The 19,238-nt window shown below is 35.9% G+C and overlaps 1 protein-coding gene across 1 annotated transcript in view; it reads right to left on the reverse strand.

Moving 5' to 3' along the window:
* EGFL6 (EGF like domain multiple 6) overlaps nt 1-16,931 on the reverse strand; it is a 354,943-nt gene extending 338,012 nt beyond the window's left edge. Inside the window, exon 1 of the mRNA XM_053707585.1 lies at nt 16,587-16,931. Within this exon, the coding sequence (XP_053563560.1) occupies nt 16,587-16,660 (74 nt within the window). The 5' untranslated portion in view covers nt 16,661-16,931. The remainder of the gene's footprint in view (nt 1-16,586) is intronic.
* Between the last annotated feature and the right edge of the window lie 2,307 nt (nt 16,932-19,238).

Consider the following 19,238-nt stretch of genomic DNA (forward strand, 5'->3'; position numbering starts at 1 on the left):
TAAATCTAGCCCTAAAAGATAATTATAACTCACATTACCAGATGCCCAGTCCTCTCAAATCCCCCCAAAAAGACAAACATATAACAGGCTAGATTACAAGTGGCTGACAGTGTGGTCAGAAAATTAAGCAGAATCAGATATCTGGTTAATTTTCTAAATGTCCTCCAATTGCCGCCAAAATTAAGAGTCTTTTGTTTTTTTTAATTTAAAAAAGGTATCATTTAAAAAATAATAATAAATACCTGCACAAAGCAGTTTTTATGGGTGTTAGAAAAAAACATCACTGAAAAGTGCCTCTACATTGCGGCCTATGGGAAACTGTGTATTCCCTGTAAATATATATGTATATGCTTATATACAGACTGTATATATTTCAGATTTGCTGCCCATCGCTGCACGACTTACAGCCTTTCGCTGCGCTAGGTTCTCATGCAGCGTCTCACCATATGAGTACGAGACTCCCAATGGAACCTATGAAAGTGCGTCCTCGTGAGCACAAAGCTAACTTGTAATACCACCGCACATTTGCTTGCGCTGGTATTATTAAGTTGAGCGCAAATATCGGTTTCACAAAAGCGATATAATTGCGCTTCTCTTGTAATTCAGCACAACATGTTTTATTGTTAATGTATTTAAATGAACAAATGAATCAACAAATAGGATTACAGAAAACAATATTGATCAATAAATGTATATCTACTCAATTTATGATTATGGGGCAAGTTTAGTCATGAAAGCGGTAAAATATATCTTCACATGAAGACAAATGGTCCTTGCATTAGCCTTGGTGATACACCATAGCACTTGCAGCAGATCAGGCTGCACACTAGGAGTATTCTGCATCCATCTGGGGGCACAACATGAGTGAGGGGACTCCTTGTTAGAGCAGATATATAATGGCTATGTATCAGGTGCTGTGAATCCAAAGCCTTTAGTAAACTCCTGACCAAGCTATAAAAGCACTTGGTCGGTTGTAGTGGTAGGAGTTATTTTGTTCAAAAACATACCTAGGTAGGCTCAGGTTCAGCACTACTGGGTGCTAGCTGGTCATTGGTGGCTACAAACATATGCTTCTTGTCACTGGCTCATCAGATGTATTTAGCTCAGTCCCAGCAGTACATTGATGTTCTGGAGTTGACTTTAATTTCTTAGCAGGGGTTAAACAAATAGTTATATGCAAGCAACAGTTAAAAAAAAATAATCTAAAACATATTTGCACTTTTTAATATGGCACATACTCTGGACAATAAGTTTACATTCATAAATCAGGTTCCTATCACTAGTTTGACATGTTTATATAGAAATCTGCAAGTAGAGCCCTGTTTAATGTGCCTGATACAAGTGTGTTAAAGGGACAGTCTACTCCAGAATTTTTATTATTTTAAAAGATAGATAATCCCTTTATAACCCATTCCCCAGTTTTGGATAACTAACACATTTATAATAATATACTTTCAACCTCTGTGATTATCTTGTATCTAAGCCTCTGCAAACTGCCCCTTTTTTCAGTTCTTTTGACAGACTTGCAGTCTAGCCAATCAGTGCCTGCTCCCAGATAACTTCTCGTGCACGTTCACAGTGTTATCTATATGAAATACGTGAACTAACACCCTCTAGTGGTGAAAAACTGTTAAAATGCAATCTGAAAGAGGTGGGCTTCAAGGTCTAAGAAATTAGCATATGAACCTCCTAGGTTAAGTTTTCAACTAAGAATACCAAGAGATCAAAGCAAAATTGGTGATAAAAGTAAATTGGAAAATTGTTTAAAATTACATGCTCTATCTGAATCATGAAAGTTTATTTTGGCCTAGACTGTCCCTTTAAGACCAACATAATTAAACTCTAAAATATGAAGGATGGTGTTGTCCTCTGCACAAAGCAATGATGCAGATCCTAGGGAACAGCACAGAGCGGTAGGGAAAAGACTTGGTAATGTCACAGGAACAAGGAAGTTCTTGCTAATGCAGGGAAGACTTTAAAAGCCCATGGCCCATATTTATCAAGCTCCGTACGGAGCTTGAAGGGCCGTATTTCTGGCGAGTCTTCAGACTCGCCAGAAACACAAGTTATGAAGCAGCGGTCTAAAGACCGCTGCTCCATAACCCTGTCCGGAAATCAACCCGATCGAGTACAATCAGGTTGATTGACACCTCCCTGCTGGCGGCCGCGAGTCAGCAGGGGGCTAGCGTTGCACCAGCAGCTCTTGTGAGCAGCTGGTGCAATGTTAAATGCAGAGAGCGTATTGCTCTCCGCATTTAGCGAAGTCTTGCAGACCTGATCCGCACTGTCGGATCAGGTCCGCAAGACCTTTGATAAATAGGGTCCATATCTCAATCCCCAAAACAATTACATGGAAAAAGACCCCTTATTCGAAAAGTAAAACATTATCATAAAAATAACCTGCACCAGCACTTAAAGTGCTATCTACCCTGAGGGGAGTCATAACAAAGCAGTCCTCCAGTTTTTATGCTAGAAGGAAAGGTGACCTTTAATTTGAATGCCCTCTTTTAAATGTGGTGTCACTTTTCCCTCAAGAATGAAGCTCATCACCATTAAAAAAAACCTACTCATGTGTAAAAGGGAATATGTTTCAGCTCATCACTGTGGTAATGGTGATCACCACATTGAGCACCATCCATGCAGAGTCTGATGAGGGGAAGCTCCCTACCGCACAAACGGCAAGGGCTCAGTTTACATGCTCATGCACACTTTCCCCCATAGACATCAATGGGGAGAAAGTGTTAGAAAAAAACTAACACCTGCGATCGTGGAATAGCAAATTGCCGTAACACAACCCCATTGATATCTATGGGGAAAGAAAGTTATGTTTAATCCTAACACCCTAACATAACCCCCTAGTCTAAACACCCATAATCCGCCGGCCCCAGACATTGCCAGCACTAATAAAAGTTATTAACCCCTAATCCGCTGCTCCCCAACATCGCAAACACTAATAAAAGTTATTAACTCCTAATCCGCCGCTCCCCAACATCGCAAACAATAATAAAAGTTATTAAGCCCTAATCCGCCGCTCCCCGACATCACTGACACTAAATAAACCTATTAACCCCTAAACCGCTGGCCCCCCACATCGTAACAAATAAACTAAACCTATTAATCCTTAAACCACCACCCCCCCACATTGCAAAACACTAAATTAAACTTTTAACCCCTAAACCTAACACCCTCCTAACTTTAAATTAAAAGTTACAATATAACTATCTTAAAATAAATTAAAACTTGTGAAATAAAAAAATGCTAAGATTAAACTATAAATTAACCTAACATAACTATTCTAATAATTTTTTTTAAAAAACTACTCATTAAAATTCCTAAATTACAAATTTTAAAAAAACACTATGAAAAAATAAAAAACCTAGATTACAAATTTAAAAAATCCTAATACTACTAAAAAATTTAAAAACTCTAACATTACAAAAAATAATAAACACTAAAAATGCGAAAAATAAAAAGGGCATTCAGCTCTTTTACTGCCGTTAAATGAGCACTCAGCTCTTTTACACAGCCCAAACCCTAATCTTAAAAAAAAAGATAAGTCTTCATCCAGGCGGCGGCATCTTCTTCCAACACGAGGCGTCTTCTATCTTTATCCCGGCAGCGCCGAGCGGAGCTATCCAGGACCAGTGATGACATCCTGCGCGGAGCGTCCTCTTCATACGATCACCGCCGTACAAGGAATTTGAATGCAAGGTACCCGTTTAAAAATAGCGTACCTTTGATTCTTCAAATTCAAATCAGCCAATAGGATGAGAGCTACTGAAATCCTATTGACTGTTCAAAACAGCCAATAGGATGAGAACTACTGAAATCCTATTGGCTGATTTGAACAGCCAATATGATTTCAGTAGCTCTCATCCTATTGGCTGATTTGTATTTGACAAATCAGATCAGCCAATAGGAATGCAAGGTACACCATTTTTAAAAGGGTACCTTGCATTCAATGTCCGTGTACGGTGGATATCGTATGAAGAGGACGCTCTACGCAGGATGTCATCGCTGGTCCTGGATAGTTCAGCTTTGTGCCGCCAGGATGAAGATAGAAGACACCCCCGCGATGAATGAAGATGTTGCCGCCTGGATGAAGACTTCTCGCCGCCTGGATGAAGACGTCTAGCCACCTGGATGCTGATGGATGTCCAGACTTCAGTAACGGTTAGTAGATATTCTGGGGTTATTTTTTTTTTTTTTTTTGGGGTGTTTTTTTTTTTAAGATTAGGGTTTGGGCAGTGTAAAAGAGCTGAGTGCCCATTTAAGGGCAGTAAAAGAGCTGAATGCCCTTTTAAGGGCAATGCCCATACAAATGCCCCTTTAGAGGCAATAGGTAGCTTAGGTTTTTTTTAGACATAGGTTTTTTTATTTTGGGGGGTTGGTTGGGTGGTGGGTTTTACTGTTGGGGGACTTTGTAATTTTTTGTATGTTAAAGAGCTGTTTAAAATAGGGCAATGCCCTATAAAAGGCCCTTTTAAGGGCTATTGGTAGGTTATTGTAGGTTAGGGGGTGTTTTTATTTTGTGGGGCTTTTTTATTTTTATAGGGCTATTAGATTAGGTGTGTTTTTATTTTTGATAATTTCGTTTATTATTTTTTGTAATCTTATAGATTTTTATTTTTCGTATTTTTAGTGTTTATTATTTTTTGTAATGTTAGAGTTTTTAAATTTTTTCGTAGTATTAGGATTTTTTCAATTTGTAATTTTTATTTTTTATTTTTTTGTAGTGTTAGTTTTTTTTGTATCAGGGCTACGGGTCCCCATGGTGTTCCGGATGTCTCACTGCTATGTCACGTGTGAGCTGGCACTAAATAGGCATGCTACCCGCCCGGCAAATAAATAATCACGGCTGGAACCAGGCAATAAATAAGCAAGCTACCAGCACCAGCAATAAATAAGCAAGCTACCAGCACCAGCACACAAAATTCTGAAGTTGAAAAAAAAGTTGAAAAAATTAAAAGTTTGTTGTGCTGAAGCTGGGGCCCCCCTGAGGGCGGGACCTCCCGGTCACGGTCACGACCTCAGCACCACCGGTAGTGAAGCCCCTGATATTAGGGGATAGTAGGTTTATTTAATAGTCGCGATGTGGTTGGGCAGCAGATTAGGGGTTAATAGGTATAATATAGTACTTGCGATGCGGGAGAGCGGCGGTTTAGGGGTTAATAGGCAGTTCATGGGTGTTAGTGTACTTTGTAACATTTTAGTTATGAGTTTTGTGAAACATTTTTGTTTCGTAAAATCCATAACCACTGGTCTCAGATGGCGGAATGGATCGTGTCGGTATAGGCTACAACACAAGCCTTTTAGCCGGACCTCAAAGCCTATGGAAAATCCCGCACTCAAACGTAATTTTTTTGAGTGCGGAATAAACGTAGCATTACAGGCTAAAATGCTTGCGGTATGGCTATACCGCTGCAACTCGTAATATGCGTTACTGGCCATTCCATGCGCAATGGCCAATTTTTCAGCAGTAAAAGCCGTAACGCACCATAAAGCAAAACTCGTAATTTAGGCCATAATTAGGTAATTTTACATAAAATGACAATCACCTACCTAATGCATTTAACACACAATTACACAATACCCCTCACATGAAAGAGGAGATTATCCATTTTCAAGTGAAATTGCAATCACTTGTCTACCAGGTGACTTTTACTGTTCTTTAGGCTTTAAAAGCGACCATAGCCCTGAAATAAAAGCAGAGCAGGACAAGTGACCCCCTTTTTTTTTTGAAAGGAGAAATTATATCTTGCAAAAGTAGGGTTCACATGCCCAGGTGGTTATTAGCTGATCACCATGACAACAGCAACCACCTGACAGAACCATAGGCATGTGGAACAACATCAGTACAATTTCATATTTTGAGTGATTTTATTTTTGGTGTATTAATATTTTTTGCTAAGCTGGGTGAGTTTGGACAAGGGTAGGTGCATGCATACATCTGGAAAATAAGTGTGCAATTTTAAAAATGATTTCATATTTTCATGGTTAGACATTTAGGACCTAGTTATTTTCTTCATAAAATGGCAAGATTTTGATAAATGACAAAAATATTATTGTATTTTTCTTATTTTAAGCTATTAATTGTTATTGAGCAATATAGATATAACATAATAAATGTTGATGTTTCCAGAAGGTGAACTGCTGCTAAATGTGGGGCCATAAAATGTATCTTTGAACTATTTAGGAAATGTATTTTGTATTGCATTTCATATAGTGATGTTTTCCTATGTTATAGTATTTCTGCAAACAAAAGTTACTTTCTAAAAAAAAGATGCTTAGGCTGATGAAAAACACGGTATTATTTGTCTGGGTACTTCACAGAAAAGAAGTTGAAATATATCTGTAATTACAAGGAATGTAAAACAGCTAAAACTCTAGTACAGGGTCGTGAAAGGGCTCAGCACTGAAAAGGTTAAAATACTTGTTATAAATGTTAGTAGTAACATACATTGGGGTAGATTTAACAAGGGCCGAACGGCTATTGTTCCCCTTGTTTCCGTGCGAGCCTTCAGGCTCGCCAGAAAAAGCCGTTAAAGACCGCTGCTCCATAACTTGTTCACTGCATCTGAGGCTGCAGTCTTCAATCTGCCCGATTCTATACAATCGGACTGATTGACACCCCCTGCTGGCAGACAATTGTCCGCAAATCTGCAGGGGGCGGCATTGCACAAGCCGTTCTGGTGAAGTGCTTGTGTTATGATAAATGTTGACAGCGTATGCTGTCGGCATTCAGCGATGTCTGTCGGTCATGATACGTTACAGCGTATCATGTCAGACATACATTGGTAAATCTACCCCATTCTGTTAGTTTGTGTCTTTTTGCACATTTTCTTCAGATAATGTTTCTTATTTACGAGAAGCAAGACCCACTATACTTTCTCAAACCCAGGACACTTTGATAAACAGTACAGTAATGAAAAGTTTATCCTATTGATTATAAGTTTTACTAGTGTTAGTATTTCTTTTCAAAATACATGGCATTTTAAAAATTAGTTTGAAACCCATGTTTTAAAATGTAAAAAAAAAACCCTGATAAATGTTGATATACAGTTTTGAAAATAGGTTCCTGACAAGAATATTGTTGACATGAAAAGTCAAAAGTTAAAATAGCCACTTAAAAGTGTCATATGGCAACACTTTAATAGGATACTTTTTAATTAACTAATCATGTCAACATTTGCTCATGAAAACTTGAAAATATCTGTATTTGCACCGATAGTTGTCTTTTGTACCGAACATAGCCTAATGCCACACAGACTGCAGACATTTTCAGCATTTGTTTCACTTATAAATGTTGAATAAAGAAAAAATACACATCCCTAATATACTCTGCTTTAAAGGGACATTAAACACTTTTAGATGGTAATATAAAATGATAAATCATATATATAAAAAACAAACTCTGCGATATACGTTCATTTATTTTGTCCCCTTTTCTTGTAATTCCATTATAAAATTGTGAGCTTTTCAGTTCCTGATAGAAATAGAAGTGCAGAACACTGTTATATTCCACACAGCCATTGGCTGCACACTCTAGTGCCCTATTTATAACTGTCCCTAATTGGCCACAACAGAGAAGGTAACCTAAGTCAGAACATGGCAGCTCCCACTATTTTATAGACACTAACATTTTACACTTATTTTGTCAATATTTAAACAGCTGATGAAACTTCCATGTACATGCAGTTCTCAGACTATTTTTTTCTTTGAATGCAACATTCTATCTAGCATTTATTTAGTGTTGTTTAATGTCCTTTTAACCCCTTAACAACATGAATGTACCATTTATGTTGTGTGTCCCTAAGGGGTTTTTAACTCTGTAATAGCACAGAGGCATTTGGCAAAATCTGCTGTATTTAACCCGTTGCAGTAAGGGGTTAATAAAGAACAATTTCAGGGTTATTACAAGGTTATAATGTGTTTTCAAAGCCTAAATGTCACATACACTAAGGGTTGATAAATTAAAAGCTCTATGATCCGAAGTGGCATGACTTTGTGTAAAAAAAAAAAGTTGTTAAACTGCCCTTCTTAAGAAGTATGTCTAAGAATATAATATGACTTGGAAAATTAACATTTGGAAGAGGTTACTGATGTCTGAGTACTGTTTTCAGCAGGTATTTAGGAGTAGGATGAATGCTGTCAGTTCTTTGTAATGTGATACTTACACAATCAGCAGCTGTTTTACAGGGCAAGAATTTACAGCATTCTCATTAAATTATGACAGCTATTACCAAAGTACCAATTGAGGCATTATTACATGTACACTGCAACTTCAAAAGGTATTTTCTGATAGGCATGCCATAATTGTCATTGGCAGCATTTGGAATATCCTTTGAGACATGTTTTTGCCTCTAAGACATCACAGAAATTAAACACTGCTTCAAATAACTGTACAATAAACAAATTCCACCAATTTCACACATAATAATATTTTAATGGTTATTAGTTATAGCATTTCATGGTTATTTGTTATGTGATTGACTCAAAGACAAATATAAAACTATACTATGTGTGTGCTTAAAGGATATCTGTATTAAAATAACAAATATTCTGTATATGAAAAAGCAATGATCAGACTTATTGTATTTTTGTATGAAAGCATTTAAGTAAAAAGTGTTTAAAGGGACAATGTGCTCAGGCAAATTGCTGATGAGAGTTCATTGTGTTTAAAGTTGCTGCAGGAACATCCAATCAAATGGGCCTGGCTTTCTGCCCCCCACCTCCACACACCAAAGAAAAGTTGATTTCTGTCACTGCGTCTTATTTAGGTAGCTTTTACTGTACTGTACTCTACTGCAAATATTAACACCTAAAAATCTGCTATACCCACTGGACCGATAATAATCTTCTTCCCCTCACATTTTGTATCTATCACTTCAAATCTACTCTACTGCAAGAGTATGCACTTCAACTCCTTATGTATCAGTGTGTTATTTTAAATAATTTGTATTGATAATGCATTTAATTTACTATGAATAGCACTAGAATATATGTTCTCTCTATTGGCCTGATGATCTAAAGATCACTGTCATAGAGAGAAATCAAGCAAATCTTTGAGTTTTTGAGCATTATATTGTAATTTAGGTATCCCATCCATAACCCTGCATAGCAAGATGAACAGTTCTGAAGATACAATTTGCCTTTAGAAAATTATTCTAGGGAACTTGCATTACTGACAAGACTTCTTAGATAATCTCACCAGAGAGGAGAGTAGGTCCTATATCTCTGTGTTTGTCCTCAGAACATATGCTAGTACTGCCCTCAGCATAGCCTAATGAGACATATGCAGGACAGTATACAGTATTGGAACATGTTCTACGGCCATGGGCGAATGTTAGAACAATATTCCCCCATTACACAGCAGGATCATTAGACAGGATCTTAATCCCAATTGAAATTAGCAGGAAATATATGTTTGTGCATCTTATTAGTTGAGAGGGTCAAGTCTTCAAATATCCAAAATAAGACAGTTTTTTATAATCACAAAAACTTCAAATTTTCAGTAAAGATTTTGAAACACACACTTTCAGATGTGATCACTAATAGAATGTCCTATTGACCCCTTTAGACGTTCCATGCCATCATAACTGCGCTGGGCTTTAGCGCCTTTAGGTCAGCATGGAACGTCCTAGCCGTTTGTCTGTCCTGAAGCCATAGCCACTTCCTAAATGGGATTGCGGGCTGTAGGGTGGGGTTAGCATCATAGACACTCCCCTCTGGCCTGATCCCATCATCTAAATCCCGCAATCGAATAAATAATTGCGTGATTTCAAATTTTTTTTGTTTAGACAAAGTCCTGACAGAAAGGAATTAAATAATCTATAAATGAAGAAGCGTTTTAGCATTTACCAATATTGTGATCTGCTTATAAAATATACACTTATCCAAAAACACCATATTTTGAATAGATTTTCCACTGTGGAGCAGCTGAATGTAGAATTATAAGAATATTCTGATGTATACTTATTGTTTCTAGACAGTAAACTGTAAACGTGTAAAATGCATATAAAAGAGCACTATTTAAACATGTTAAACAATATTTAACATAAAAAGGGCATTTTCAAACTGTTTATTTTTATTTTGGAACTAACAGAAGGTGGCTGTTTGTGCAATACTGGACTATGCAATAGAAGCTCATTGGCTTGCAAGAACAATTCCTACAACTCTGTTGATATCCAGTGACACTCCCCTACAACCATATAAATGAAAACTGGGTTTTTTTTCTCAGTACATTGTGATGAATTTCTCAATCTAGATCTAAAAAAGAAAACAAATTACTTCTATGTCCCTTGACACAACATTATTTTATTTGATGGAATAATGCCAGAACACATCTGTGCAGCTAAGACAAGTTGCTTAACTCAGATTCATTATATTAAAAAAAAAAAAAAAAATGTAACTAGTTCCATTGTTGTGTTCAACACTATCTCAGAATGAAGGGGACGCAGTCATAAAAACAGATGACAACCTACGATCTCATATAATACACAAGAGAACAGGAGCACTATAGCTAAAGGTGGAAATGCAAATGGTAGTCTGATAACACCAGAAAGACAAAAACCAATAGAATATATATTAATGGCTATGCCACATTTATTAAAATACTAATAGTAATGATAAGCATATATGAATATGCCCTATAATGGGAGAAACGCGTTGATGTGTTAAGTTGCAGTCTACTATGCAGAATTTATTTGTGAACTCTTATCTGTATTGACACACCAGTGTCACCAGTGACGTCACCCGGTCACGTCTGTGAGCATCGACGGAGCTGCTAGAGCTACAAGCCGCTCAACCCTGGAACTGCCATTTGGAGGGTACTAGGTAACATTAGTGCATATCTGGATCTGCTCTCTATTTGCACCTTACTCGAGTTTTCAGTGACTTATTTTTAGTTTACTTTTTATGTGGTGGCAACATTTCCTTTTTTCTGCTAAAACGGAGACGTCCGTTTTTTAGATAGCTTTTTAGAAAGTTTTTATGCTATTAATTTGTTTATTCATATATGCTTATCATTACTATTAGTATTTTAATAAATGTGGAATAGCCATTAATATATATTCTATTGTTTTTTGTCTTTCTGGTGTTATCAGACTACCATTTGTATTTCCACCTTTAGCTATAGCGCTCCTGTTCTCTTGTGTATTATATTTGTTCTAACATCAGGAGTTTGGTGGTACACCCAGCGCTCATTATTATTGCATATCTGTTATACCTAATATCTCATATGCAACAATTTCACAGACTGTGTCTTTGGACTAGCTGCTGGTATACTCGCAAAACAATAGAGGACCAATATGGAAGAACAGCACAGGATCACACATTTGGATGTGATTTACATTGCTGGAGGCAAAGGTGCCTTTGTGGCTTTTAAAAAAAGTTTTCACAAATAATAAGTACTTTTTTGGGTTTTGCACTAAAGCTTTTTTAAAAAAAGGAACCATTATAGATTATTTTTTGTCCCTTGAATCTGGCCTGTTAGGGATGGGATAATGATTGGTATGACATATAGAACTACCATTAGTATAGCGGACTGAGAAACAACATGAACTGAATACTGGCTTAAAGGAGCAGCACAATGAAAATTAAACTTTCACAATTTAGTTAAAGCATACAATTTTTAATAACTTTCCAATTTATTTCTATTATCAAATTATCTACTATCAAATACCTAGGTAGGCCCAGAAGCAGCAATGCACTGATTGGAGGTAGCTGGTGATTGGTGGCTGCACAAAAATGCCTCTTGTCACTGGCTCACCAGTTGTGTCCAACTAGCTCCCAATTGTACATTGCTCCTGGGCCTACTCTTCAACAAAAGATACAAAGACAACAAAGTAATTTTGATAATAGAATTAAGTTATCTGAATCACTAAAGTTTAATTTTTACTTTACTGACTGTTTAATACTATATACCAGTTCCTCCACTAACTTTAGTTTTTTTGTTCCACAAATGAATGTCTATATGCATCATAAGGTTTATAAATTAAAGCCATATTATGACATGAGAGGCAGATACACAGCTAATTCGAACCGATTTAAGTTGTGATCATAGCAGGCGTGGGGGGCGATTTATTAAGGCCCGTATTCAGCCTTATGTATCTGTTTCCGCGCGAACCTTCAGGCTCGCCAGAAACAGGACAGACCACTGCTCCTTTACTTGTCAACAGTCAGCCCGATCAGATACGTTTCAGTAGAAATGCCTGTGCAATGATAAATGCCGACAAGGGGATCATGTCCGTCTGCACAATGATAATTCGGCCCCTTGTTGTGATTATAGCAGGCTAGCAGTTTGAGTCATTATTATCAATTTGCAAAAGAGAAAGAAAACAGGAGCGCAAAAAGGGCAGATCTAAGTGTAGCATAAAAACACCTTTTGATGGCAAAGTATAAAAACACTTACACTCTGTAACATCAAACATGTGAGGTATGGTAATAGCACATCTGTTAATAACAGGCACAACTTTGTTACCCTTTATAGTAGACCAGAATCACAGTCTGCTTGTCAGATCTCCAGGTGTGTGTCTGCTGGAGCATCTTTAATGCTCACCTCCTGTGTGTATCCACAAACCGTACTCCACACGAGCAAGACAAAAGACAGAAACTCTGGTACTGGGACCGCTGTGTAAGTTCACACGAAAGTTGCCTCTGACAAAGTGTGGAGGGGTCCCACAAAACGCGTTAGGCCACGTCCACATTGGAGGACACTTGCAATCTTTTGAGACTCAGCGTTCTAGCCGGCTTGTGAGCGCTTGATTGTTTCCCGTGGAGGACAGTGATCCTTTTACTTTTCAAGCAACTTCAGCTACTTTCGTGTGAACGTACACAGCGGTCCCAGTACCAGAGTTTCTGGTGCCTGTTATTAACAGATGTGCTATTACCATACCTCACATGTTTGAGGATACAGAGTGTGAGTTTGTTTTTATACTTTGCAATTAAAAGGTGTTTTTATGCTACACTTAGATCAGCCCTTTTTGCGCTCCTGTTTTCTTTCTCTTTTGCTCTTTTGTTTCCTAGCACCACCCTTTCCTACCGGTGTCTATGAAGGAGCAGCAGTAAGGACTGTATACTCTGACCTGGAATCTGCGCTATATACATATATCGTTTTTCATGTAGGTTCATGATATTGCTTGTACCCTGTTTATAATAACATACATTCCTGGTATATCGCTGTACTTATTATCAGCATATATTATTGTAGATGTCAGATAGCGTTATTAGCTTTATTTATCTATTGATTGTTGGATTTTACCTAAACATTACATTTGGTAGGTGGCGCTCTTTTTTGTCAAGCTTTAGTGTCTTGTGTTTGTTTATCTTCTGTTATTATCAATTTGTTTTGTTTTGGTATCTGTACTGAAATGTATTTACATGCTTTGAAACAAATGTGCTATACTGATAGTACAAAGCATAATCCTTATATGCAAAAGGAAAAAACACAACTAGGCTCCCAGTAGCTAACTTTTTACATGGACTTTTTCTTTTCTTTTTCTTTTTTTTCTTCAAATGTAATGTTGATTCTAGCCAAACACAACGTGTTTTTGTATAGGGTGTGATGTCAAGTGGCATACATGCAAGTTATTTATTCACGCTACTTGATCTATTGTAGCTAAATTCATGGAAATTATATGGAAAAATTCAAGCACAGTAGTTTTACAAAAAAAAAGCCACATAAAAAGTACTAAGCATTCCAATGGTACAGACACTGTATATTCTAGCATTTATAGTATAAAAGATTCCCTGTCTTTGTGGGTATATTGTTATCCTTGGTAACTCTCTTATGTATTTAATTAAATTCATAAAAAGTCTTCTGCTGTTTTATCTTCTACTAGAAGAAAACATCTGGTGGAAAGTATTAGTTCATGTCATACTACTAACACTTTTGCAGTTTGCACCTGCTTTTCCCATCAAAAATAATCACATTGAGAATGTGATATGATTAATAAGGTGCAGAACTGTTATATATTCAGCTATGGTATTTTAACTCCTTCCTCACTACTGCAGCCTACACCCTAACAATATGTATAACATGATAAATCTTAGCCCCATTCATCAGTGAGTGATCAATATCTCTCATTTGAAATTTAAATTTTTTATTTATTTATAATTGGTGTGTATATACAGTATATATATATATATATATATATATATATATATACTGTATATATATATATATATATATATATACACAGTATATATATATATATATATATATATATATATATACAGTATATATATATATATATATATATATATATATATATATATATATATATATATATATATATATATATATATACTATATATATTCCTGCAAATTTACACTAATTTAATAATCCTGGACTAATAAATATTTAGAATTAGAGCCTACATTTTTAAAGCTCTCCGCACTGACGAGATTATCTAAGAAGCCTCATCAGTACTGTGAGGTTTCTCAAGGAATGTTAGAAAGGCAAATTAGCTGTTAATCTCACTAAGCAGAGTTCTGGATGTGAAAGAGAGACACATGAATTTCATACATATGACACAATCATTAAATGGCGCTATTTACAAAAAAATATTTGGGTCCTCAGAGAGATAGATAAATGATCTCCTTCTATAGTAATATAAACATGCTGGTAAAGTGAAGTGTTGTATAACTATTTATTATAGTGCAATAGTATTCATTGTAAGTATTAAACTGGGGAATGGTGTTTTAAGTAAAGAAGTCATTGACTATTCTGCCCTATTATGTTTCTAAGTTGCAGCTAAGTAGCGGAAGATATTTTGGTGACGTTCAGAGACCACCAATTCATTCATACAGGATGGTAGGGTAGGCAGCAGAGATCTCACTGTGCAACCATCACTGGTACTGACAAAAGGTGCAGTTGCTCATTACCATACAAAGCAAAGGTGAACTATGCACTCAACCTTCATGGATTGTATGCCGAATACAACAGTACAATATGAGGGGCAAGTATTTCATTTTTAGACTTTAAAAGGTGACAAATATTATACTGCAGAATAAGTTGATTAGAGACATTTAGGTTCCTTTAATCTTTGAATGTATAGGAGATAGACAGAGAGATAAAGAAAAAGAGAGAGACATGCTTTAACTTAGATTAAATGGTGCATTTTCTATCATATCTAAATATTGTATTCAAAATAGTATATAGAATGGCATAAATACTGGTTTTGTGTGTTTTGCTGAAAAATAATGTGCCACAATGTAGCAAAAACTTTGGGCCAGATTACAAGTGGAGCGCTAAACAATTGCACTCCACAAATGGGGAAATTTGCCTGTTTGCGGGAGCTCAATAATTGACCAGCCATTTCAAGTGGCTGGTTATTGCTACCACAAGCTCACGGTAGCAATTAGCCCTATGAAAATTACCATAGATTAGATCTCTTGTTAATTTTCTAAAAGTGGCCAAAATGCCCTCAAAATAGAGGGCATTGTAGTTTTTTATTTAAAAAAGTAGCATTTTTTTTGTTAATAAAAAACTGCACTAGGCAGTTTTGTGGCTTTAAAGTTGGTGGGAGTGGGGTGTAAGAAAAAAAACGGCACTGAAAAGTGCCTTTACATTGCGGTCTTTCCCATAGACCTCACTATAAATATATATGTATATGATTATATACATATATATTTATGTGTTAATATGTGTATATACACTTATTAACACATTAATATATGTATATATTCATATACATATATATTTAAAAATGCTGACCATTGCTGCGTGAGGTTCTGATGCCGTCTATGGAAGCGTACTCTCGTGAGCGATATGCTTCCTAGCAATAAGAACGTGAGCTAGCGTTCGCATTGTGATTAACTTGTAACACTAGCGCACATTATCGCTCCACTTGTAATCTGGCCCTTTGTGAACACACATTCACAATTTGTACATGGTGAATGTAAGTGATGTCACAGGTGATGTCACTGCTACTGCTAACACCCTGGAAGATGCACACTCACAAACATATGTTGATGCTTTTAGAAAAACAAAATAAGCCAACTGTAAAAATGGGAACTTCATTGAGCATTTTGATTCACAATTAGGGAAAAGTAGAGGAATAGGAATCACAGCCTAAAGCTTCAGTGTAATGTCACACAGCATAATGCTGCACACATACAGTTTTAGCTTGCTTGTTAAAGCACAAAAATAAAACCAGACCTAGATGCCAGCTAAAAAAAACTTGAGACATATTGTGTACTTGAAGCTTTGGGCTAGACAGCCATGTTATAGTGTTCAAATTGTTTTACAACTATGCAAAAAAGTAGAAATATGAAAAATCAAAACTTAAGAGATAAATGTATCTGCAAATATATCACACTCAGGCATTTGATGTGCTGTCCCATTTAATTTCTTTTTATATTTTAAATACCAATGGGAAAATCATTAGTAGTAATCTTTATTTTGTTTTATACTTGTGTCCTCATATATATTAAATGAAACATAAAACTCTATTCATAGAAAAAAATTAATCAGTAAGAGAAAAGGTTCACATTGTGCTTTAACTCGCATATCCCATTTATTAAAAAGTATACTGTATCTGTATTATTCACTATATAATGAATGAAAGTTTGTGAGACTGACCTTAATATATCCGGATATCTACCTGCAGCGCAGGATAAAAAGGCACCTAATACTGTTATCCACAGAAGCAGCATCTTAACTGTTTTTACAGAGTTTTCTTCTGTAGTTTTGTATTTCTCTGGTACTTTTTTTTTATCAGTTCCCACAGCGTTATCTTCTTACATGTGATAAAGTACTAGAGTGGTGCTCAGTCCATCCCTGTGTGGTTTGTTTAGCAGTGCATGCTTGCTCAGCAGCAACAGGGGTAGTCTTCCTCTCTGGCTTGCTCAGCAGCAACAGGGCCAGTCTTCCTCTCTGGCTTGTCTTTTGTTGGGTGTTAGCCTTTTTCCTGCCTTCCAGCAGCTGCATACAACACTTGACTGTTCAAAAATTCCTCTCTCAGTCTGCCCTTGCATTCGTTGATGACAGCACAGGAGGTTGAGGCAGAATTTTAGAGGGAGGAGTGGGCTGCATGCTCTTTGTTTTTTAAACTCCACTCCAAATTCACTCTAGACAGGGTTAAAAGCTCCAGGCTGGGATTGTAACCCAATACCTAAACTTGTCTGTTAGCTTGCATTCTTTTTTCCCCTTTTCTTTTCTTGATGCTGAGATTTCTGTTAGCCCAGTAAATGTCTTATGTGGTGTTAGTCAAATATATTTATATATTTTATTTATTACAAAATGTGCAAATATTCTCTAAAATGATTCCAACTCTTTCAGAGTTTATTAACTGTAAGTGCTACATTTTATTTTTTGCATGGATTCTATGCAATAATATTTGACTTTGTAGTGTAATATTAGCAAAAAATATTGATTCCTTTATTTAGAGCAAGATTTATTAAGCTCTATCACAATTCTCCTTTTTATTCTCCTATGCTTTCACCTCAACAGCCTTTGGAGAAGCACATCTGTGCACCCAAATTTATAAAAAAAAATCTATTATTTGTTTGCCCTTTTCTAAAAGTGCACTCAGGCAAAGTAATGATACATTTCTCTAGTAGAATTAGTATATGTGCCTAATTTATATAATTTGAAATAAGCTATATTGCTAGTTATGTGTAAACCTTGCTTACAGAAATACCCATTAAAAAGCATGTTAATGACCTTTTTGCTGGGTTTTTTTGTTTTTCTTTTGCGGCTTTTTACAGAACATATTTTTATGGCTTCTATCATTATTGAAAATGGAAGAAATGACCACGTTTACGCTTCCAGAGAATTCTATTATTGTTTAGAGTGCTACAGCATTATGACGAGCTTACATGTAAGACAGGTTACTGTATCACTTTTACTGCAAAAGCCATACTAAAACAAAGCATAATAGTGAAGTGTTATATTATTACCCCCCAAAAAAAATCAGAATTCCATGATGTGCACACAACACAAGCTCAAAAGAAATTATTTCTAATGCTGTTTTCCATAGAATTTATGAAGAACTGCAGTGCACGGATTTGTAGGAGAACTTTAATTTCTCTATAAGCGCAAAATAAAAAGATAAATAAGTAACTAGTCGATTAGTTAAAGGGCCACTGTAAGTAAATATTTTCTATGCCTGTTACTAACTAACTACCCCAAATACGCTTTTTATCAATAGCATTTCATTAACATATCTCTACAGTATGTCAGAAATCTTGTCTGCAAATTTAATTGTTTTCCAAACCCACTCCGTGGGTATCCTTTGCTCTGTACCAATCCGTTTACAATACCTAGGTTTCAAAATGGCGCTTTAAACACAAAGTTATTGGTTTAAGTATTTTGAACATGCAGTGCTGAAAATAGTGGGCAGGATAACGTGACATCATCGGTGAATAAAAGATATAACTTTTAGAACGTTATGAAACTTCGTTTTGGAGAAAATATAGGTCAGTAGGTTTTAATTAATGTTTATTAACTTTAATATGTTAGTTGTTTAGCTTAAAAATTATAACAGAAAGTAATCCTTTAAGACTTACTAAAGAAAATATGACTTAGACAATCTAATTTAACCTTTTTTTGCCGCTCCTGTGCACCTAGGCAAAGCAAACAGAGTAGAAGATTTACAGTCAAGCTTGCTCAATTTTAGGCGCATTTTAAATGATAAATAAGGGCATTAATTCTCAAGCATATATTTAGGTGCAAATATGGAATATCAATGATAAATCTTGCTCTTAGAGGTTATCTGATGGGTGTTAGTATCATTTACACTAAGCCATATTTAGTGTTTATACAAATTAGAGGAACAGCATGAGACTTTGCTTGCTTTACTACTGCAGTGGAAGAATGTCCTATGGGGAGATATTTTAAACACAAACATATTTTGAACCAGTGCACTATTTTATATTCAATAACTTTAAGGGTATCCAATCTTTTCTACTAGAGCCACAGTGAAGAAATAGTAATGGAAATAAAAAAGCTGCTCCTCAAATTTATTAAATGACATTCAAATATTCATTAACCTACTGTGTTCTTGCTCAGAAAGAAAAGTATATGTCATTGTCTAGCTTTTAATTACAATTAATTAAACTTACAGTAGCCACACTGAAGTTTATTGATTTTACTGAGTGTAAGTAATAAGTGGATCTTAAGATTCTGCCACTGGAGTTTCTGGAAGAACTAAGCAAAACCAACTGTTCCAAATGGAATTACTTATAATGTCTTAATTCTTTCAGGACTAGACTCTTAACACTCTTTTTAGCT

Source organism: Bombina bombina, chromosome 3, assembly GCF_027579735.1.
Source record: "Bombina bombina isolate aBomBom1 chromosome 3, aBomBom1.pri, whole genome shotgun sequence".
NCBI classification, from domain to species: Eukaryota; Metazoa; Chordata; class Amphibia; order Anura; family Bombinatoridae; genus Bombina; species Bombina bombina.